Source organism: Sapajus apella, unplaced genomic scaffold, assembly GCF_009761245.1.
Source record: "Sapajus apella isolate SASKATOON/1434 unplaced genomic scaffold, GSC_monkey_1.0 scaffold7, whole genome shotgun sequence".
Classification (NCBI taxonomy): domain Eukaryota; kingdom Metazoa; phylum Chordata; class Mammalia; order Primates; family Cebidae; genus Sapajus; species Sapajus apella.
Window position 1 is genome coordinate 13427297 of NW_022436947.1, and position 23679 is coordinate 13450975.

The window sequence follows — 23679 nt, forward strand, 5'->3', positions numbered from 1 at the left end:
ATGCAAGGAAGCCACAAGGATAATCCAACACTTCTAGAAATCATCAATTCCAGGCAAGGGGCCGACCATATTTAGAGAGCACAGTTCCGCAGACAGTGAGCTGGCTCTTCCAGAGTTCCTTTGGGATTTCCCCAGGGTAGCAAATGCAAAGCCCAGCAGTGGAGCCAGCAGTGACTATGTGAATGAAGCTCCAGTGCTAGGCAACCCCTCCAGGCCACAGAAACCCACCTGGCAGAACCATAGGCATTGATGTTGTGCCATCTGTACAGTAACTTAGACTGCAATTGGCACGAGATACAAGAAAACATGATGTATGGCCAAGGGGGGTAAAAAAGGGAAGAGCTATTTAAAACAACAAAAAACAAAAACACTCAGACAGCATTTGTGTCATCAAACACCAAAGATTCGAAAAATCAGAAAGCTGAAAGGAATGCTAGAATCATGAGAGTAAGAAAAACAAATTGAAACTAGGTAGGCCAGAAAACATTTAAGATGAACTGCAATTTAACACAGACTTAACTCATAAAGCCTCTGGGTGATTTTGTTCCTTTTACCTTCTTCAGACTTAACCAGGCAAACTACTGTTTTCTTTTTTTAATTATCTCTCTGTTTTTGTTTTTCCTTTACAGCCAGAGTCTAGCTCTGTTGCCGCGGCTGGTGTGCAGTGGGGCTCTCAGCTTACTGCAACCTCTGCCTTCCGGGTTGACGCAATTCTCCCTGCCTCAGCCTCCCAAGTAGCTGGGATTACAGGTGCCTGCCACCACGGCCGGCTAATTTTTTGGTATTTTTTAGTAGAGATGGAGTTTTGCCACATTGGCAGGGATGGTCTTGAACTCCTGACCTCAGGTGATCCACCCACCTTGGCCTCCTAAAGTGCTTGGATTACAAGCATGAGCCGCCGTGCTCAGCCTTTTTTAAAACTTCTCTTTAGCCAAAAAGAATATTAATTTTTTTCTTATGCTTCCACCAAGGCTTAAATATTCGTAAAGAGCTAAGGAAACGTAACACCTACAGAAATCTCAAAGAAAGGATGACAGTGCTATTTAAGTTCAAGAGGGCAATGAAAACCAGAAACTGAAGGCAGTGGTCAGGTGGAAGGGCTGGAGAAAATCCAACCCTGTCTGCTAATCTACCTTTTATCTGTTTATTTAACCTTATCTATCTGTTTTAAAGGAACACTTCAATCCTTTCTATTAGCAAGTTAGAATCCCATTGGTCAACTCTGTAAGTCTTCATTTCATGATTCACTTTGTCCCATGAATAACAGGGACCTAAATGTCTGACTTCCTTCCCTTGTGCCCTGCACCTTCCCCAAAGCTAGTCATTGGATAACTCCAACCCATGGCTTAATTTTTTAGGCTAGGTGTGGTGGCTCATGTCTATAATAGCAATACTTTGGAAGGCCAAAGTGGGAGGATCTCGAGGCCAGGAGTTTGGTATCAGCCTAGGCAACGTAGCAAGATCCTGTGGGTTTGATGGTGTGCACCTGTAGACCCAGTTACTCAGGAGTCTGAGTCAGGAGGATCAACTGAGCCCAGGCATGCAAGGCTGCAGTGAGCTATGATTGTGCCACTGTGCCCCAGTCCAGCCTTGGTGACAAAATAGACTGTTTCTCCTTAAAAAAAAAAAAAAAAAAAAATATATATATATATATGTATATGTATATGCACACACACACACACACACACATATATCAGTGTAATACTATGCATTTCCACCAAAATCGGTCATGGAGAAAGGCAATTATAAAAAAGTACTATGTAACATGAGCAAGATATCAAGCCACAACATGATAAATGTCCAAAGGAGCACAGCAGCAATTAAGGGAAAAAAGACCCATGGATGAAGCGAGTAAATACCGTAATAGTGAAATTAACAAATAAATTGTCAGGACTATATAACATGAAAAGGCTGAATATATTCAAAGAAAGACAACCCCTATTCTGAGACTTTCAGAAATAAGACTGAAGAGGATGCTATCTTCTTGTACCATCAAACAAACATTGTAACTCCTCATGCACAGAGGAGAGATAAGAAAGAAAAAGGACAGAGAAGAAATTCAGATATACACTATGACTCATTGAGTCCTAATCCCATATAAAAGGAAGATGGAGAAGTGGACGTAAAGCTAAAAGGTAAAATCAGCACTCGCAGGGCTGGCTGCAACTTGAGGGGTAGAGAGCACTCTCTAATCTTGGAACCATAATTGATTTGTCTGATCTACCAGAACAACAGTAAGCCATGCACCGGCCCCATTTTATTGCCTGTTTTACACTCTGTATCTGCAGGAGATTGTATTTATTACAGAGCAGGCTACAGCAAAAAACAATAATAAACCTAAGATAAAGAACAGCTGAGAAACCTGAGATAAAGAACACTAACATGCATATTCCAACTTTTTCTATGCTGGCAAGGGAGGGAGCTCAAACAGGATCAAGGAAACACAAAACCCACTAACAATGAAAACATGGATGTATGAAGTGAAACAGTCACCGCAGAACCACCCTCCAAATCAAATAAGACCTAGTACCAAGTCAGTCAAATCCTCAGCTGGTTCTACGCACTCTGGAACATCCTTGGCCTAAAAGGAAACCAGACTATGATAGAAATGAAAGCAGTGGCTGGTACTTCTAATACCACAGTTCCTACATACTGGGAAAAATTAGAAATAATAGAAAACCAGTAACTTCTTCAGGATCGAAGGCACCAGCTTGGGAGTATGTAATTTTCTTCCTTTAGTAGTTACTCTAAAAATAGGTATAAAAGATGCACATGGGTCAAGATTTTTGTTGTTGGTGGTGGTGGTGGTAGAGATGGGGTCTCACTATGGTGACCAGGCTGGTCTTGCACTACTGACCTTAAGCAATCCTCCCATCTCCGTCTCCCAAAGCACTGGGATTACAGGCGTCAGCCACCATGCTTGGTCTAGCAGGCCAAGTTTTTATCAAAGCCCTAGACAAATAAGGGATTTGTTCAGTTGGTGTTATATGTAGATGTACTGTCCATCTAATGGAAAACACAACAGTTGACGCTGACATCAAAACCCACCTCTAATAACAAGAAGGCCTTTTATTTGGCCACTACAGAGGCTGGTATCTTACCTACCAAGGCAAGCCATCAACCTCACACTCCTGTGCTTGGATTACTTACTTCCAACCACATGCAATCAGCTAAGCAGGACTTGTATTTGCTAGGTCTTCATACAAAAACATTTTAATGCGCTCTGACCATTACTCTGTGAAATCATTTTTTAAACGGCAAAAGGAGATAACGGAAAAGGAGTAGAAACTCAATTCCTAAAGATGAAGGTAGTTAACACTAGAACAAAATTACAGGTTATTTGCCCCATCATCAGATATCTCTTCCATACAATACATTCCTTAAGAGTGTTTAGGAGACGGAATGTGCACTTATGCATGTCTTTTTTAAATTTTCCCTCACCAACGATGTGTACTGGGATGGAGAGGAGGGTGGTGAGAGGTATTATGCACAAACACCAGTTCACTGTAAATTATTTTGGCAGCATATTGCCTACACTGTCAGCTCAACAAAAATCTCCATTTATCATGGCCTGCAACTAAGAGGGGGATCAATTTGGGGCAGTAGGTAACACAGTTAAAGATTAGAAAACAATTAAGAAACCTCTGTGAAACCATTACATATAGGCACATTACATTGTGTTTTTTTCCCGTTTATTTTTCATCTAGGTGTAAACTGTTTGCTCATCTGACCCCACACCTGTTCCTCTGACAGCAAAATCACCAGCATGCTTCAGGAAGCAGAAAACCCATATATCTCACTTAAATGGAACAAGGGCATCTAACTTACACACAGACTTAACTCTGCGATGGAAAGAAGGGAAGGTTAGAAGGTGGGAAAAGACAAAACTCCTCTATTAAAGAGGGTACAAAAAAACTGCAATCTCAGCTGAATAATTTGTGATTCAGGCAGACAAGGTCATATCTGACATCCATTTAAATTGAATAGCTTTTTCACGTTCAGTCTCCTACTTGCACAGGCTTTACTCTTTTATTTATGTGGTGACTGAGGGAAATTTAATTGGCATTTAGGTTTAAATAACTTAGGAGCAAACCAATCCTCCAATATGGAGACAGAAAAGATAATACAAATTGAAATAGAAAAAGTTGGAATATGCGTGTCAGTGTTCTTTATCTCAGGTTTCTCAGCTGTTCTTTATCTTAGGTTTATTACTGTTTTTGCTGAGCTACAGTTTAAGCTACAGAAACTGAGCTACAGTTTAAAGGGGAGTTGGTGGGGTAGGAATAAAAACAAATAAATAAATGAAGACAAGTTTCACACGACCCACTGCTAATGATGACAGAAATAAAGGAATTTAAAAAGCATCAGAAATCAGCAAGGAAGGAGAGAGCGTAAGATTCAGAGATGGCAATAAAGATCTTTAGGACATCACATTGAGGGGTACAGAGAGGACAGCCCCAAGGCCTCAAAACCTCCTTAGAGCTGCTTCACCTCACTGCTGGTGTGAAATCGGAACTAGAAATGAACTCAGGTGGGACCAAGGAGAGAACCTATCCCCACAGCTGAAATCAGCTTCTGGAAGGCCCTGGAGTGTGGGCCTCACATAAGCTTTTGGATGAGCATATTTGGCCCTTTGCGTAAAAGGGCTCTCATTGCATTTTCCAAAACACTGATACTTTTTTTTTCTCCAGCTAATAAACTGCCAAAAATTTGCCCTCTTATTACTATAACAGCTTTACCAAAAGACCAACATTAAGGAAAGAATTGAGAATGCCTCAGCACATACATAAAAATATTAATAATATAAATGCAAGGAATAACTCAGCTGGGTAAGCTCCACAGAAAATAAGCCAAGTAACACTGCGCCGGGTGAGTCACATCTGTTAAAAATGAACATCAGCAGATACACCATAGTTACCTGTGGCTCAAAGGCCATTAGCTACAGGTTTCTGGGCTTCTCAGGATTCTAAGCCACAAAAAGTACATATCACTTTATTTCACCCACTTAACAGAGGTCCCAACCTCTAGACTGAAGTCCAGTTAACATGTTGTAGGTAACACTGCTTAAATATAATCTGCAGTAACTGGTTATAGAGAAAGAAAAGCTCAACAGAGTCCCATTGTTTAAGATGAGCAGGGGACCCCTACACCTAGGCAAAAGGGAGCCTGCCAGACACATTTGTAGCAAGCAATCACCAGGAGCAACAGAAAAAGCCTCAGTCAGGCCTGGGCACACCACATAACAGGAAGATAATACACTCTGATTCATTACTCCTGCAGCCTAGGCCGAGCTCTAGAACTTTTGTCTATACTAGTATTTTCTTCCCAGTGCCGAAGGCAAATTCCCCAAGTGCCTAAGCTAAGATTTACTGGCCCTTCCTCCTTCATCTCCCCTGGGCGTCTTCCCTATGCATGGCACAGACCTGATCCTCTCCTTAACCATTAGTGACCGCAGCGTTGAAATGGATGGTGTGTGTCTCAGCAACAGAGAGTGCCTTTTCTGGTCACCTGATCAAAATCAGCACTTATACCACTCACTATCCCCTTGGCCAGTTTTATTTCACTTCACAGTAGTTTCTGCTACCTGGCATTGCAACTGCCTCCCTTTTCCACTTGAATGTAGGGACTTCATCAGTTTTCTTCATTGTCATATTCTCAGTGCTTACAGCAATTCCTGGCATACAGTAGGCACTCAATAAGCACTTGCTGACTAAATGAACAAACCACCTCAACCAATAAAAGGATCTATTCAGCCAAAGAGACCCTGAATGTTCAAAGGTAAAGTCCTTATAGCTAAAGAATCACTTGGACACAGCCTATGGAGAGCGCTAAAATAATGGTGCCATTGATTCTTCTTTATTATCTATATGCATTATCTCAAAGGATGTTCATACATTTCTCCATTCTGTCCCACTTACAGGCAAGCAGAAGAACAAGAGATCATGAGGAAATCATGATTAATTCATATACTTGTCCTAAAACATATACTTGACCTTTTGTCAGTAAGACTTCCCACTCACAGAAAGAACTGGACAGGGGTTTTAAAAAGAGGCAATTTTATTTTAATACAACAGAGAAGAAGTACCTTCCAAACCCAAAATACAGTAATTAAAAATGAAAAAGCAACATAGAGACAGTTCAGGTAAAGAAAAAGAAAGAAGTTAACTCTGCTTTTCCAGATTATAAAACAGGCCCCCTATAGATACCTAAGTAGATGCCCCAGGGAAAAAAAAAAATCACATTCAGTGCCTGGAAAGGAGTGAGCTAGAGAAAATACATAAGCTGAAGTCCTTCAGCAAATATACAGACGCGCTCTTGAGCCTCTGAGCCACACAGCTTGATTCAGGGACTCACTCGACTCACCCCAGATATATCTGCGACTCGGTGGATAGGCACTTCCTTCTTGCTATGCAATCCTTTGCCATTCTTAATAGCTCTGTTAAGGAAAAAGAGAAAAACCGATTAAAATAAGAATCACAATGGGAAGGGGTAGGAGGGTGTGAAAACGAAAAGAGAATCGAGGGTTGTTAAAGTGGGGATGTATGACTACACAAGTCACACTGTACACTGCTGAGTAGCCGGTCTGTGCAAGAGGATTTGGTGCAGGGGGGATTATAAAGCTGCTCTTCTCTTAAGCCCAGTTACTAGCACTTGGCTGCCAGTTGCCGCTAACAGTGTGCTTGGTAATCAATGGGCTCCCTTACTTGTTTCCAAATTAAAGGCATTGTTCCAGGCACAAAAGAGGAATCAGTTAGAGAAGCACCCATCTAAGAAACAGAAGTAATAACGTTTTGGAGTTTAATCACATGAAACATTTGAAATGTAAAATATGTGGCTAGTGTTCCAATTCTAATGGAAATAAGTTCCTCCCAGGTAAAAAGATAAGTTGCCCTGAATGGAGCAATATTGTAGAGAAAAGTCATTTAACAGTAGGGAAAAAAAATTAGCAAATGCTACATAACTGACATTAAGTCTCATTTTCAATCAGTCTCAGCTATAGTAAGAGGGGATTTAAAGGGAACTCTGGGATTCTGCCAACCTCAGCCATGGGTTGGTTTGCTCTAATCACCCAATCCTCTGAGGGGTAGCTCTGGGGACAGAAGCCTAAGCATCACTCGGTATGATAACCGGTAAACAGTGAAGGACCACAGAATAAAAGCGACTGGTGAATCATCACTTGGTCCCTACACTGTTGGATAAGGCCTTCCTGTGCACGGCCAGCCTGCAGACATCAGCGGGGAAGAGTTCTGCGCTTAAGAGACAGAGAACTAGAGATGTTCCCATGAATCTTGTTGGGTGGGTGTTGCTCAGTGCTAAGTAGAACAGTCATACTTGGGCTTTTATCATCCACCTGAGCTCCCTTCCTTCATCCCAGGAGATCTGTCTGTCCCTCACTCACTGATTTGAAATGCTTCTGGTTCAGAAACAACAAAAGCTTTCCTTACTGTCTAGTGTCTACTCCTTGATGAGGGAAAGTACTGAAGTAACAAGAAAATAAAAATCATAGCCTCTCTTTCACTCTGATCTGAAATGCTAACTGAAAGACAGCACTTCCAAATTCCTTGAATCTCCTGGCTCCTCCTGAAGCCACCGGGCTTCAGCTCTAGAAATTGCAAATGGGGCCCAGCACTTTGGGAGGATAAGGCGGGCAGGGCAGATCACTTGAGGTCAGGCGTTCAAGACCAGCCTGGCCAACATGCAAAACCCCGACTCTACTAAAAAATTCCAAAACTCAGCCAAGTGTGGCGGCAAATGCCTGTAATCCTAGCTACTTGGGAGGCTGAGGCAGAAGAATTGCTTGACTCCAGGAGGTGGAGGTTGCAGTGGGACGAGATCGTTCCACTGCACTCTAACCTGGGCCAAAGAGCGAGACTCTGTCTCAAAATAAAGTAAAAGAAATTGCAAATGGGTAAGAATATTTCCCTTTACAATTTCCTCTAATGATTTATCATTCAGGGATCCTGTTAGTGGTCAGGGACCAAGGCTGATTCTCAAGCTTTGCCCCTCACTCCTTGGGATTTGCAGGCTACCAGTCAAAGACTAGAGGTTGGTGGCTAGCAGCCAACTAATGATCCAACTCTTCCACCTCCCAAAGCCCTGCTTACATCTTGCATGTCCTATTTCTATAACCTCCTCTGCCACCAACAGGCTCTCCTTATTTTGCTACTGTAAATTGGAAGGAGCAGCCTTAAGATCGAAGCTTCTGTGATGCAAGACATGTTCCCTCCCATTCTGACCATACCTCACCTCCTTCAAGGCAAGACCCGTAAAGCTTTCTGCAGGTCCTATGGGGCACTAAATGCCTACAGCCTTATCCTTTAAAAACAAGGACAAACAAAATAAACAGATCTGTTCTGTAAACAGACAGGTTCAAGTTAGAGCACCGCTGAAACTGTGGCCTTTCCTGGGGGCTAGAGAGCATCTCATACACTATAAGGAAAAAAGAACAGGGCCTGAGCAGTAAGTTAGAAAGCAAAGATCCTTGAGGCAAAAGCAGTGAGGTGGGAAACTATAATTCTGCCTTCTTTCTGTGACCACAAAATATCTCTGTGCTATAAGCAGAAATCTAGGACTTAACCAAGACTAAATATGCTACCAAAGAGGAAAAAATTAACATCAAAAACTGGAAGATGTGGATTATGGTGTACATATGACATTTAAAACAATAACAGCAACACGATCTTTAAAACTGTCTTAATATTATTCATGTTCTACCCTGTTTCTAAAAAGCATATTATCAGATACTTACTTGTGTTCTGGCATAAATTTTGGGAAAATGTTCAAAGACAATTTTTTCACGCTTTAAATATTATCGTTAAACTCGATCCATTTCTGGCACATTCAAGAGGCAGAAAGAAATTAGCACTGTACCATCATATATAAACTGAGAAGCAGTCCTTATTTTGTTAATTCTTCAAAAAAGAGAAGCGAAATTCAAAGTTAACAAAAGGTAGTTAACCATTAAATTCAAATATGCCCACCTAGGAAGCACTCTAGCCTTTTAGTAGCATACAAGATCCAGGCTACAAAGTGGGAGGGATCTGTGAGAAATGAGCAGAATGACCTGTGTCAGCAAAGGTCTCCTTCCCCATGCCGAGGCTGATTTGCTTCTGGCTCCTACAAGGCTGCAGGAACAACGCTTAGTGAGCCATCTCCAGAAAACCTCCCTCTGCCTGTCACAAGGCTGATGCCACAGCAAGAGATTCTCCACGAAAGAGTATCTGGGGGAAGTGCCCAGGGTAGGAATTCAGGAATGAATTGCACAGAGGAGAGGAGTGAATGCCAACAGGGGAGGCCTGCCACCGCTATCTGCAAAGGGAGAGTATGTCTTTATTCCAGGCTATGAGGATACGTGACATGGAGGCCCAGGCTCTGCTGAAAACAAGGTGTACTGCCTTGCTACCACTTCTCAGTGGGGTCCTCCTCTGCATCTCACATAACCCAGTTTCTCTGGGATAGATTTGTGGACCTCTGTCTTTGCGATGTGGGAAGGTAGGCAGACCATAGGCTGGTTTCCAACTGTATCTGCTCTACAGAGCAAGCACGAACTCCCCCTCCCCACACTGCCTTTCCCTGCGGGCCTTAGCCACAGCTCTGCATCCCTTTTCATTAGGCAAGGAATGAAACTACTGACTTCTAAACTTCTCCTGCTGTGTCTGCTTAATAGCCACTTCCTCACAAAGGCAGGCTGGTGTGCAGGCCAGCCAGGAGAAAGGAAGCAGTGGGGCAGAACACAGCCTACTCCTAAGCTTTCTTCTCCAAGATGCAGCGGTAAAAAGGCTACAAAGACTACCAGTGTCAATAACGGACAAACATCATCACCAGCCAGGGAAAGTAAGTATATATCCGCATACATGCCAAGGAGCAGAGGGCAACACAAGGATGAAAACTCAGCTTTCTAGGTTGTTTCTAAGAACCACGGGGCTGTATGGTGCTTGCGTGTGGGAAGACGAACTCTATTCAGACCACTGGAAAACTCTGCTTTCTTTAAACAACAAAGTTTGAAAATTCTCACATGGTAGCTGCTGCCTCCTTTCCTCTACAAGAAAAAACCCACTGCTTTGCAAAGGCAGACAAGGACATTTCTGCGGGGAGATCATCTCCATGGTCTCAGCACAAGATTAGAATCTGCACACATTTCATGCCAAGCAAGAGTCTGCTCTTAGGTTTGCAGTCCCTGGTTCATCTAGAAAATCCCAAGACCAATGCTCTCCAAGCTGGAAGTCTTAGCACCACAGTCACAGCCTCTCCTGTGCCAATGAACAGGCCTCCATCTTACTGCCAATTCAATGATAGCAGGTTGTTATTCTGAACAAACATTTTTGTGAGCTTACAAAGAAACTCAAAGGATTTATGGCTAGATTCAACCTTATCACAATCATAAAATAGTTATCACATCAGGAATTCTTAACCTGGGGACATACTGAGCATCAGCTTGGAAGCTAGAAATATCTCTGATCCACCCTAAAGTATCTTGTGAATTTTCTGAGGGAGCAGGAGCTTTCAACAGTTTTACAAAAAGAACTACGTTCAGATATGAAAGAGATCTAAAGAAAATAAAATGATAGAAAGCAGAAATGGCATGTAATAGGTGGCAGGGAGATGATGGGGCAAGGAGGCTACAGAGCTGAGAGAGATCAGAACCCCTGAACGCATCTCCTCATCTGTAACTTCCTTTTAACAATGCTTTCCTGGTAACCAGGTTCTATGATGTCCCTTCACTCTGTTTTTGCTTTACCCCTACATCCAACATTCTTTCCTAATTTTGCTCACTTGGCCCTTTTGGAACTCTCTTGGGCTAGGCCCTCACCAATTTATTTCAAGATAACATCAGGAGTATTTTAACTAAATTCAATCAGTCCCTTTTGAAACTACACACACTTTGACTGAACACTGCACACCACTGTCACATCATTTCTCAATAAAAATCAACATCATCATTTTCCTCCCCTACTTATGCCCCAAACAAAGACAACCAGCTTGTGAAATCAAGTGGAAATTATCAGACTTGGCTTTCATGGGCCCCGACCATGAGGTCCTAGTTTACGTATATACATGATTTCCACATTACTCCTAGTCCAATTAGGCCCATTTTCGTCATGCCCGCTACATGCAAGTTATTAATTATGTGTGTCCCCTGGGCTTTTGCTTCCCACTTGATTCTACCTGTCAGTCTAAGTCAACGCTACAACAATGTAGTACGCACCCACATTCACAGACACACATAGGTATCACTCAGTTCAGCATATAAACTGCAACATATGACTTTCAAGTTGTTTCATGTATTAATCTTTATTTCTGTAGTTAGACTAAGGGCCCCTTGAGGGTTAGTATTCTGCCCTTAATCTTTATTATAGTATTTAACAGACAGCAATCTTTCCATAATTATACAAATTCAGGGCCATCTAGTTTAATTAAAGTGTGCCAAGTAAAGGTGAGCAAATGTTTGGTAACTGACTGACTAATGCAGAACAGCGAAAATATTTCAAATTGGAGATGGGGACAATGCCCAAGTGACTGCAGGGGAAAAGAATGGGGTTTGTTGGCTTTCCCGGAAGCATAGTTTCATGATCTATGCTGCAGGGCAGAAGCAGCTGAAGACTGGCCTCTGAGCAGAAACAAAAGCAGAGGAGCATCCAGAACAAAAGCATCACATCCCACATTAAGTCTCCTGGAACTGCAGGAGATGGGCAAGAATCTGAGTGGCAGTGAGTAGGAGCAAAGCTTGACCACTGTAAACAATAAAACAGAACCAAATAGCAGGATTGCAAGGAACTCCTACTACATACTAAAGGAGAAATGACTCAGTAGGAAGAAAAATTAATTCCAAAAGAAAAGGTTAAAAAGCAGAACAAAGAGTAAAAAACTTGGTAAACTTCCAAAGGACATCTCATTGTGTTTCGGGTCACATTGAGGAATACGGTTTTTCAGCATGAACCAAATACAGATATCAATGAAACACAGCAGCAATAAACAATTCCTTTGGCCTTTCTTCCAGTTCCTTGGCAGCTGGGAGAAGCAACAGGGAGGCACCACTCAGAAAACAAGATAGAGATCAGGAGCAGGTGCAGAATGGTAGGTGGGGGCACTAAGATTATGCAGCTGCATTTTCAACGAAAATGAGAATTACAGATGAGAAAGACAGAAAAGATTGAGAGTGCATAGACTGGAAATGAGGAAATTGAGTCCTACGGTCAAGGGAAGGTGGGCGGACTAATGAGTCAGCAGGTATTACGAGGCAGTGAAGCAAATAACAAAGAACTCTAGGTCATGATCTCGTCTAAAACTAACATAAGGAAGGAATGAAGACACATGCTATTGTGCTGGGTATGACAATGGATCTGCAGTGGCAGGTAAGGGGGAGGAAAGGGATTATGAACTCCAAGGCAGAGAACCGCCAACTCAATGCTAGAGATGAGGAGAGCACAGTTGTATACTCTACTATCCCAGGTTAGGATCGAAGGAATATTAGAGCTAGGTAGTAGTGGTTATTAGCAGTCTAAAATCTTCTTAAGAAGACAGGGCCACCTCAGGAAGGTGGATTACTCAAAGCTGCCTCAACGACACTGATTTTATAGTTTTGCTGTTCTGATTACAAAGTCCATCAGAAAAAAATTTCAGGAAACAATGACTCATAATCCCATTTTAAGAAAAAAACACCCTTTAATCATCACTTTTAATAGGTGCACAGGAAATCTATCATATATGAATGTACGGTTCAAAATTGTAATCAATCCCCTGTTGCTAGATATTTATATAAATAGTTCTACTATTATAGATAATGCCATGAGGAATAACTTCTAGACAAACTGATAAGCACCTTGCCAATTACTTCCTTAGGATAAGAAACTGCTGTCAAAGGGCAAGAAATTGTAATTTGCTTTCCATTTCCCTTTACCAAGGCAAACCATGCAGAACATGCCTCCTCTCGTGGACTCTATTTGTAGATAACCCATCAGTTTGGGTGCTCCTTTCCCTATGTATCCCAGCTACCCATATATATTCTCCATTTTTGTAATTATTTACTTGTTCACTGAAATCACCACTAGAGCATGTATTTTTATTTTTACCCTCAAAACACCTGGTAAAATACTTGTTACTGTAACACAAACATACCAGTTACAGAAATTTTTAATTTGTCTTTTGACTGAGTGAAAAGCAAGAAAAGCAACAATTCTGTGACAATGTTCAGTTTGGAAAATGGTTTTCCAGTGTGAGCTACATTTACTCTGGCCTACTGGAAAAAATTCATTGCCATACCCCAGAGATTTGGCTCTCTGACCTTGATGCAAAAGCAAGAGCAATGGGAAGTAATCCTTCTCAACTTCTGGGCCCAAAGCTGGAGGGTACTGGTGGAGGGGAGAGTCAGAAGCAGCTTAGCATAAAACAGAAATGTACAAGGGAGTTTACAAGAAATGTAGATGTAAAGAATCCTGCAAATGAAAGAAAGCTATGAAGCGGATTTCCCGTTCACAAGCAACTATAAAATTCTGTGCATTGATGTATCAGTGATTAATTATTCGAACTACAGTTTTCCTGAGAGATTTCTATGGATTAGAGCAGAAGCAGGATAGGGATATGCCTAAAAGAGACTCAGCTCTCCGACCCACTCAGCCACCTGATGCTGCAGATGAGCCAAAGCAAGCAAGCACGGTAACACTTGAGATGATTTCACATTAAATTAGCCAAGAGCTGGTGGAGGCTACTCAGAAGGAATCGAATTAAGAAGCCATGAACTCAGAGTTTGAGGAACAGGGAAAAAGACAGGAGTCAAGGGGAATAAAGAGCTGGGACATACTATAGAAATCCAAAGCTCATCCATTCCATGCCTTGTTCTCTGTTACTTATAACCACAATTGTAATTCCAATTACAATGAAGATTAAATGATCAGTCTTCCATAAAAGGGCACACACTTTGATTTGTTTTACAAAGATAAGGAACTGATTAGGGCAGTGCTTCTCAAATTTTAGTGTGCATCAGAGTCACCTGAAGAACATGTTAAAAGAGACTTCAGGGGGCAGGGTGCCGAGAATTCACACTTCTAACAAGTTTCCAAGTGACAGTGATGTGGCTGGTTTGAGAGCCACTGGTTTAGGGAAGCAAGTTATAAGACATTCAAGAAAGTCAAGGGTCAAGTGTTATCACTTTATTGTTACAATTTATTTTTGATTGAAATGATATTCCCAGTGTAAGAACCTTCCAACATATCAAATATTTTGGGTTGTGTGAAAGGTACAAGAGCCTCTTAGCCAAGAATAGAGTGAGATGGAAGAAAACAGACAAGCAGTTCCAGACAGATAAGGGGTCATAGCTGAGACTATTTTGGGGGATGGGGGTGGGAGAAGACACAATGATGACTAATTCATGTAGGAATTTTAGCCTAGAACAATGTCCTCTCTGAAGGAATACAATCAGCGTAGACTAATGATTACAGACAGAGCCAAGGAGGACAGCTTCCCAGCAGTTCATCATCTACCCATGATCTGCAGGACTATCCACAGCTTGCTACTCAAGACAGGAGATAAAGCTAAAGGGTGCCAGCTATACCCCAGCCACTGATGAATCATAAAGAAAAGTCTCACAGCATGAGTTACCTCAGAAGGAACAAGGGGTGGAGGGGAGGGAAGAGAAGGACGGGATGGAGGGAGTGAACAGATCCTCTTAATATCCTGAAGGAGAAAACTATTTGGAAATGGAGACATTATACAGCTCTCCAGAAGTGGCCATTTGTGCTGCCTTAAATGCAGATTGATTACTGCTATTTGGATGTTGAGTGCATCATCTTTTCTGAAGAAAGGGAAAAGCTAAATTTCCCCACATTCAGCTGCATCGTCAAATCACTTCCCCACACCAGCTCTTTTATTGCATTTTCCTGTTATCACATCCACTTGCAAAAACTGATCTTCCCTACTCCTCAACAGTGAAGCCCTCCACACTGATACATAATGACACGTGCTGAATCCAACTAGCAACCTCATGACCATGACACTTAACTGCAAGACCAAAATGTAGTGGGGGTGTGCATTTCCAAAGTTAAAAAAGAAGGGAAGCCATTAGGACATTTAAGAGAAAGGCCAGTCTCTTCCTCTGTGTTGGCTTTCAACCTGTACTGGCATGATGTAATGCAGAGGGTGAAGAGGGCAGTGGTAAGGCACCCAACTACTGCCTCCTATGATGCTTGAGCTAAAAATCCAACAGTACGCTGGTGTTACAGGAATCTACCATTAAACTTCAAGTAAAAGCTCAGTTTTTCATAGTATTCAGTAGGTTCTACTTTTACTCAAAAAGAATTTTCACTTGTTGAGGTCATTAGATTGAAAGTAAGAAATCTTCATTTATTTAAAGCCATACCATTAAACCATTGAGAAGATAAGAATAGAGGCTGGACAGAAAAGATGAATTGCAGAAAGATGCTCTCATGGAACCATTTAATAAAAAAAGTGAGAGATGGAATAAAAAAGATGTAAGGCAAGGAGTGTTAAAAATAAAGGGAGAGGAAAGAGGAAAGGCTAAGAAAACAGGTAAGAAAAGAGAAGAAATAGTGAGAACAACAAAATCCAGCAGTACTAATAAAATTAATGCCTGTCCCTCTGAGATTGCATGCTTTGTAAAGAGTTGAGTCTATTATCTTTTTGGTTCACCACTATTATTGCCCATGCCTGGAACCAAGGATACACTTAAAAAAAAAAAAAGAATAAAGAAATGAATGCAAAGCCATCACATACAAAATAAACCAGCCTTGACCACTGATTCTGACAGAGGAAAGATTTGCTTTCTTAGAGAACTGATTAACCCATACAATCTACACACTCTGTGATAGGATATATCAGTTATAAAATTTCAAAACACACAAATTCAATGCCAACTGTCTAAACAAACGGGTATAGAAAAAAAATTGCTTCTTATCAAGATATTTAACAAATCACAACTGTGTCAAATTAATGTACTAACCTCTTCCATTTCGGAATACTAAACATGTATCTTTTAACTTAACAACAAAAAATGCTGGCAAATAACTCTTCACATTCCATTCATAACCAGTATGTGAATGCTAGTAAAACTGAAGACATAGATATGGAGGACCCTGTGAACAGTTTTTTTTTTTTAAAGGCACAAGTCACTTTTCCCCCATTTATTGAAATTTTATGGAAAAACTTCCCTATTAATCAGAAAAAAAGGGAGAGCTCCTAGCTAAGTCCAGAGTAGAAGACCAAGAGCATTTCCTTCCCAGTGGTCTTAAAAGCACTTCATTCAATGAAATTGCAAAATATATTTACAAGTCACTGCTATGAACATATAGAACTTAGCTCACCATGGCTCCCATTAACTGTGTCAGCAAGAGAAACATGCAATTAATACCGTATCCCTCTTAATAATGACCAAGGATATTGGTTTAAGAAAGAAAGAGTTATCAATTTGTTTGTTGCTTTTGACCAAAGTCAGTGACAGAAATGCCAGTGCAGATTTCCTACAGGTTCAAGCACAGAAGCGTACAATATGAGGGCACTGCCAATCTCACTAAAAAAAGCAAGAGACTGGTGCTTATGGGTTTAGAGTTTGGAGACTGGGGCTGGAGAACACGGCAAGGCTGGAGTGCTGGCTTTTTTTTGTTTTTTAAAAAGAGGGTTTGCTGAATCAGAAAAATGAGTCCTTTAGGGGACTGGGAAGAGAAGGTGCCAAAGCGACACTGAGATGAGGGCAGGTTCACACTTGCCTCTCAAAGATGGATGACAACACCATGGTTTTCTAAATCTGTAGTGTGCCAGGCAAGAAACAGAATACACATGAAAAGCTAAGAGGGAACCTGCCCTTTTCTCTTCTCCTGAGATAACCCTAACCTCATTATGTATGACCAGAATGAACCTAAATTCATTTAAATCTGCTCAGACACTAGGCTGTTCAATACACTTGCTTTCCTCCAGTCAAGCTGGAGCATCAGTTTCTTTTCTGAATATATACATCCAATCTTGAAATTGCAAATCTTAGAATTAAAAGGTACCTTAAAGGAATAAAGTCCCAACTTCTGAACTAACATAACTTCTGTGTTTTCTTGCAAAGAGCTACAGATTCCAAACAATTTCTAGGAATTCTTAAGATATTACATTTTTAAATAAAGCTACTGGTAGTATCAGAAGATGTACATAGATGATATCCCCCATGTCTAAAGAAAACAGCACACAGCCATGCTCTGATCTGACTCTAAACATTACCAACTTGTATTCAGTGTCCATAACACGCTCAACAAAAGCTCCACTTGGAAGACATCTAGCAGGATGATGAAATTCACATTCTGGCCTCTCCAGAATCAAAACTTGGATGTGTAACACCAAATCATAAAATAGAGCATATGAAAGAATTTTGTGACACTTTAGAAAGTAAGAAGGGTCCCGGTAATGACTCACTATCTTGGAAATACTGGAGACGGATATAAGAAATATTCTCTGAAGAAGTTAAAAGCTCTGCTTAAAGTTTGGAAGACTCGTTAAGACTCTAGGCATATGCAGCAGACCAGCTAACTGAGAAACACTGAAACAAATAGAGGTATTGGAAATGCTGGGAAGTCAATATGGGGATCAAACAGGATCATGCTGAACAGGAATGATGTGCCATACTCCTTAAGGAGTCCATATCATGCTTCTAAAAAGGGAGAGCAAGTTCAGGAGTGTCACAGAGAACTGTGGGTCATCGGCATCCAAATTCTTTTTTCTGTGTTGGGGGTGCGGAGGCGGAAAAAAACCAGAGGATACACATGCTGGAACTCTCAGAACCGTGGGACAACATCAAGGGCTTTCCAATGAAGCCTGTGAGAGAAACAAGGCCTGAGAGCATATGAGAAAATTACAAAACCTTATCTTGCTGGGACACAAGGTAATGAGAGAGGAGGCAGCTGAGGAAAGAAAATCAAGCTGGAAGGCCACCTTTTGGCAGTGTGAGGTTTATTTACCCTTTAAACAAAAAAGATGTAGCTTCCTCTAGATGGGCCATGTATTTAAAACATAATGCGGGTTTCCCAGAAGCAGAGGGGCACCTGAATAAAAGAGCCCTGAAGGGTCAGCAAACTGAACAGAGTTGCTGATGTGGTAGAGTTTGTGTCTATGCAGGCAGGTGGATATGCTTGAAAGCAATAGGCAAAGTGCAAATTGCTATTCTTCTTCCCCCTCTGTCTCATCTGGTCTCCCAATGAGTGCCTACCGCATCGCTCCCTGAGCTCCCATGAAATGATATGAGAAAGGCTGGCAGATCATATCCCTTTGCAGAGGAAGTAGGGGCTGCAGAGCCCTGGGAAAGCTCATCAACTTCTAGGCAGGCAGCTGTGCTGACCTAAGTCAGACGAGTTTAACGGGCTGCCCTTTCCCCAAAGCTTACAATGTTTCTCTGAGAGTATTAATGGCCAAGCAGTGCACTGGAAAGCAAAGTCAACAGAAGAGCACTCTGCACCACTGCTGATATTACCAGCAATAACCAGGGTCAAAGAAGTCTGTTAGAATCGACACCCTGATGGGGAGGAACTGAGCAGAATGATGCCCTGACACCTGACTCGTCTATTATTTACCTAAAGAGTTTCAGAACGAATACTGATATCAATGCGGCAGATGTTATGAATTTGGCCTTTGTCAAAGCATTAGATACAGGACCTTAAGAAATTTTGCCTGGGAAATTAATTCAAACTGGCTTGGTTCAGTACACAATCGCTGAAGATTAAAAAGTGGCTGAAGGATGATAAACAAAAGACAGTTAAGTGACAGTCCATGCAGTGAGAGACTTGGGGTCAACACCAAAGCTATTCTTGTTTAGGGGTTTTATTCAGGGCCCAGAACAGAAGTAAACAACTCACTAATGAGATCTGCAGAGGACACGAAGCTGGGAGGTAGAGAAAATGCACCGATAGGGGCATCAAATCACAAAGCAGAGTTCAACTAGAAAAAATACAGCTAATCTATCTAGGGGAAAACAACCCTAAACTCAGACAATATTCAATACTTGGTCAGATAAGAAGCAGAAGAAGCACATGAAAGAGCTCTGACATGCTGTAACATGAGAGAGGCAAGAAGAATGCTAAAGGAACATGGGGAGTGTGACATAGGAGAACTCAAATAAGCCAGTGTCAGGACACAGGTGGTCTTGAAAAGTGGTCAACTTTACCATTTTCAAGAAAAGGAGGCTGCAGTGAGTCATGATTGTGCCACTGCACTCCAGCCTGGACACAGGGCAAAACCCTGTCTCAAAACAACCACCACCACCAAAACCAAAAGCATGGGATTGGGCTTCTACACTGAAAATCTTTTTAATGGCTGCAAAACCACCATTCTCATCTAGCAAGTATTCTGATCTTTCTTGAATCCGAATTCACCTTCCTGGGGGTTAGCATTGAGAAGATGGCACTAGGCTAGCATCCTGAGGCTCACTGACAAGACTGCTTCAAACAAAAATTCCCTCATAGTTCATGCTGAGTATTTCTCCCCATTCTTTATGAGGCCTGTGTTGCCTTATGGTAATGCCTCATGGGCATAGAAAGTGGTTAATTCTCTCAGTTTACTCAACCTGCAGCAGTGCAATGACCCTGAAGCCAATTTTCCCACCATCAGTCTGAAAGCAATGGCTCAACACAATTATCTCTAGGCAGCTCACTGCCTTAGCAAGCAAGCATCTTGTTACGTTACTTCAGCACAAAATAAACTCTAGACTAAAAAGGCTGTTTTCGTCTTAAAACCTAAAACTTAAAAAATTTCACTATCTATGAATACTCATTAAGCATTATAGCACAACATGGCTATTTCTAACAGCATAATAAGAAAGCTTATTCTGGCCTCACTTTCCAGAGCAGCCCTGCAAATTATTTCCATGCTTACCTGCCTGTCAGAATTACATATTCACTAGTGGCAATGTGAAGCTTGCATGGAAAATATAACTATTGCTATGGGCTCCTGCTACTCCAGAAATGGATAACCTGTTCTTCAAGTTGCCATCAGATTGGGCTGAATATGCCCAGCATGGACCCACCCCCCAAATCCCATGGATAGTTCAGTAATTGTCCATTTCCTACTGGAGCTAGATGATCAAATAGTACCAAGACTAATAATCCAATTAAAATCATGGGCAAAATATTTGAACAGACATTTCTCAAAAGAAGACATACAAATGGCAAATGGGCATATGAAAAGGTGTTCAACATCACTGATCATCAGAGAAATGCAAATCAAAACTACAATGAGTTATCATCCCACCCCAGTTAAAATGGCTTATATCCAAAAGACAGGCAATCAGTTCTGGCAAGGATGTGGAGAAAAGGGAGCCCTCATACACTGCTGGTGGAAATATAAATTAGTACAACCACTATGGAGAACAGTTTGGAGGATCCTCAAGAAACTAAAAATAGAGCTACCATATGATCCAGCAATCACACTGCGGGGTATATACCGGCTAAAAAAAGGAAATCGGTATATCAAAGAGATATCTGTGCTCCCATGTTTGCTGCAGCCCTGTTCACAATAGCCAAAACTTGGAAGTAACCTAAGTGTCCATCAACAGATAGATGAATGGATAAAGAAAATGTGGTACTTATACACAATGGAGTACTATTTAGCCATTAAAAAAAATGAGATCTTGTTATTTGCAACATCATGGATGGAAGTGAAAGTCATAATGCTAAGTGAAATAAGGCAGGCACAGAGACAACATTGCATGTTCTGACTTATATGTGGGACCTAAAAATCAAAACAATTGAACTCAGGGAGACACAGAGTACAAAGGTTAACAAAGGCTGGGAAGGGTGGTGAGAAGGTGGAGGGGAGGTAGGGATGGTTAATGGGTACAAAAAAAATAGCTTGAAAGAATAAATAAGACCTAGTATTTGATTGCACAGCAGGGTCACTATAGCCAGTAATAATTTAACTGTACATTTAAAAATAACTAAAAGAGTGTAACTGGATTGTTTGTAACATGAGGCATAAATACTCGAGAGGATGGATACCTCATTTTACATAATGTGATTATTATGTATGGCATGCCTGTACAAAAACATCTCATGTAACCCACAAATACATACACCTATTATACACCCACAAAAATTAAAATTAATTTTTTTTTTTTTTTTTAAAAAACAACAGAACCAAGAAACATGAAGTCACATTTCTTACCATGAGTTCTTTGGGGCTGCCTTGCTTACTGATAATATAGGTAGAGAGAGAAGAAAGTAAGGAGGTTTACGAGAATATACCAGTCATGAACTACACATTTTAAATGACCATTAATGAGCTTTAAACAACCAAAGATGTGAGTATTTTCACTGGACTTTTTGTACTTAAGAATGAGGTCCTCGACAGGGTCTCCGGGGAAAAGCCCACAAGAAAGAATCCAAAAGCCACAGCAGCCTGACAGACTGATTTCTCGGCTGACATTCTGTGTGACATTCTACAGATGCTCTATCCATCAGGATGTGACATGGTGTTAGAGGTAAATGTCACACATCAGGGCAATGTTATGGGCCAAAGAGCAAGAGAAGTGATTCAGTGACAAAATCTGAAGCCGAGATTAGATAACATGTACCCAGAATCATTCCTCCTCTAACTGTAGAAAATAACCTGACAATTACCAAACTCCTAGAACTAAATGGGTCCTAGAGGCTATGGAAAACTGCTGAGTGAGGAAGCCTCTGTAATCACGTTTAAACAATGGATATATTTTGGTTGAGTCCAAGCAGTCTGCTGAGCTATCCAAGTCAGTTCAGTAAAAAGTAGCGCAGTTTTCGCTTCGTTTCCCAGGAAGTCTGGGAATCACTCAACTACCACACTACCCAATGACAAAAGCCTCCCTGAGTAAGAGCCTTGAGGAATGTCAATGGCCAGAAATACTGCTGAGCATGCATGTCCTTGGGGCAACCGGCCACAGGGATGAAGGACAAAAGTAAAATGTCACAGGGCTTCTCAAACACTCTCCTGCCAGTTGTCAAAAGTGTTTGAAACCAAAACTCATTTCCTAATAAATGTTTTCATTTCCTTTGTACATGACAAAAGGTCTAGAGGTGATAACTGGGAGGGGCTGGGAGTTTGAGGCCTCTGGAGGTAAGAAACAGAGGGGAATGTACTTCACACATAAGCACAGCTTCACTGTTAGTCCCGGGAATGATGATAAACATATCTGTTCTTGTGCACTCATTCATGCTTTCTTTTATACAGCTACAGAGCGAGATCATATCTAACGTATACCTATTTTACATATTTTTTAAAATGGAAGACCAAGTACACTTAACCAAAATTAGACAGCAAGTTCAAAGTGTGTCCTTCTTTTCATGGGGAAAATCTGGAATAATAATAAAAGCATTCTCAGCATGTTATTTTCCAACACATTCTGCTCAGGTATAGGCACAATACTGGGAGAGAAACAAGTGAGGGTGTGGGTCCCCATGTGTTTAGTAATTTTTGGTCTTACCTGGCCTCTGCAGCAAGCAGTTCATCGTAGTGTGATGATCTCTGGTCATCATCCTGCCGGTATCTGATCACTGTGGCTAGACCTTTGCTGACAAGAGCCTCAGCAATGTTTCTGCAACAGAAAAGATAGGTCAGTGAGGACTAGAAATGCATATGGGGCTCAGTCAACAGAAATAATAACAATAAGCACCTGGAGGTCTTAACACATTCTGGCAGAGGGAGGGAGAAGCCAACTCATTCAAGACCAATGAGTTGCTAAGCTAGAAATCCAAATAAAAGGTTAAATAACAAAGTTCCCTAGCTCAGCATTTTTCTGGTTAGTACAGTCAGATGCTATATCAATCCATACATAAAAACTGACAAAAAATATCTGTAAAAAGCCCACATTATGCCAGGCTATTTACAGAATGCTATAAACAAGCCACTGCCCTCAAGAAAAGTCTGTTATAAAATATTAGGCACGTAGAGAAAAAACTGAACACATAAAAGCCTGACCTAAATTTCTGAAAATCTTTCCAGCAGACAGAACAACCAGAAAATGTCTTCTTTTGGTTTGGTGGCGTTAGAAACATTGGTTTAACATAACATTGTTTCTCTTATAAGAACTCCTGAGAGTCGATCTCCTACTCAAAGTGGGCTTGGAAAAGATAAGACCATGAATGAAGAGAGAAGGGGCAGGCAGGAAGGAAGCATTCTAGTAGAAGGAAATTCTTTGTGCTGTGGCTCATGTCTATGATCCCAACAGTTTGGGAGGCCCAGGTGCTAGGATCACTTGAGCCCAGGAGTTTGTGACCTGCTTGGACAACACAATGAGACTCCATCTCCATATTAAAAATTTAAAAATTAGCCGAGTATGTTGGTGCATGCCTATAGTTCCAGCTACTTGGGATGCTGAGGGAGGAAGACCAGGAGTCTGAGCTGTGAGCTGTGATCACACCACTACACTCCAGCCTGGGTAACAGAATGAGACCCTATCTCAAAAAAGAAAGAAAAAAAATAAATCAAGATGGGAAACAAAGAAAGTATAAAGTGTAAAATCTGAGATGACCAGTTTTGGAGCAATACTACATAGGAGCTACAAAAGATCTCGGTTAGACTCTAATGCAAAGTAATTATCAAATGCAATGAATGTTTTTTTTTGCCGGAATAAGAATATTGCTCACACTTGGGAATGCCACACAGAGATGCCACTCTGTGGCCTGCATCTACTAACCAGAGAAGGATAAATGGAAAACGGCATGCAGACACTTA

At 41.3% G+C, this 23679-nt stretch overlaps 1 protein-coding gene across 2 annotated transcripts in view; it reads right to left on the minus strand.

Annotated features, from left to right (window-relative positions):
* The window catches only part of SND1 (staphylococcal nuclease and tudor domain containing 1), a 457598-nt gene that overhangs the window by 194857 nt on the left and 239062 nt on the right, over positions 1-23679 (minus strand). For both annotated transcript variants that reach the window (XR_004268168.1, XM_032275661.1), the window contains exons 13-14: positions 22430-22540; positions 6364-6436 (exon numbers count right to left, since the gene is read on the minus strand). Coding sequence is in view for 1 of the 2 variants with exons in the window: in XM_032275661.1 (XP_032131552.1) it covers positions 6364-6436; positions 22430-22540 (184 nt within the window). In the remaining variant the exon portion in view is untranslated. The remainder of the gene's footprint in view (positions 1-6363; positions 6437-22429; positions 22541-23679) is intronic.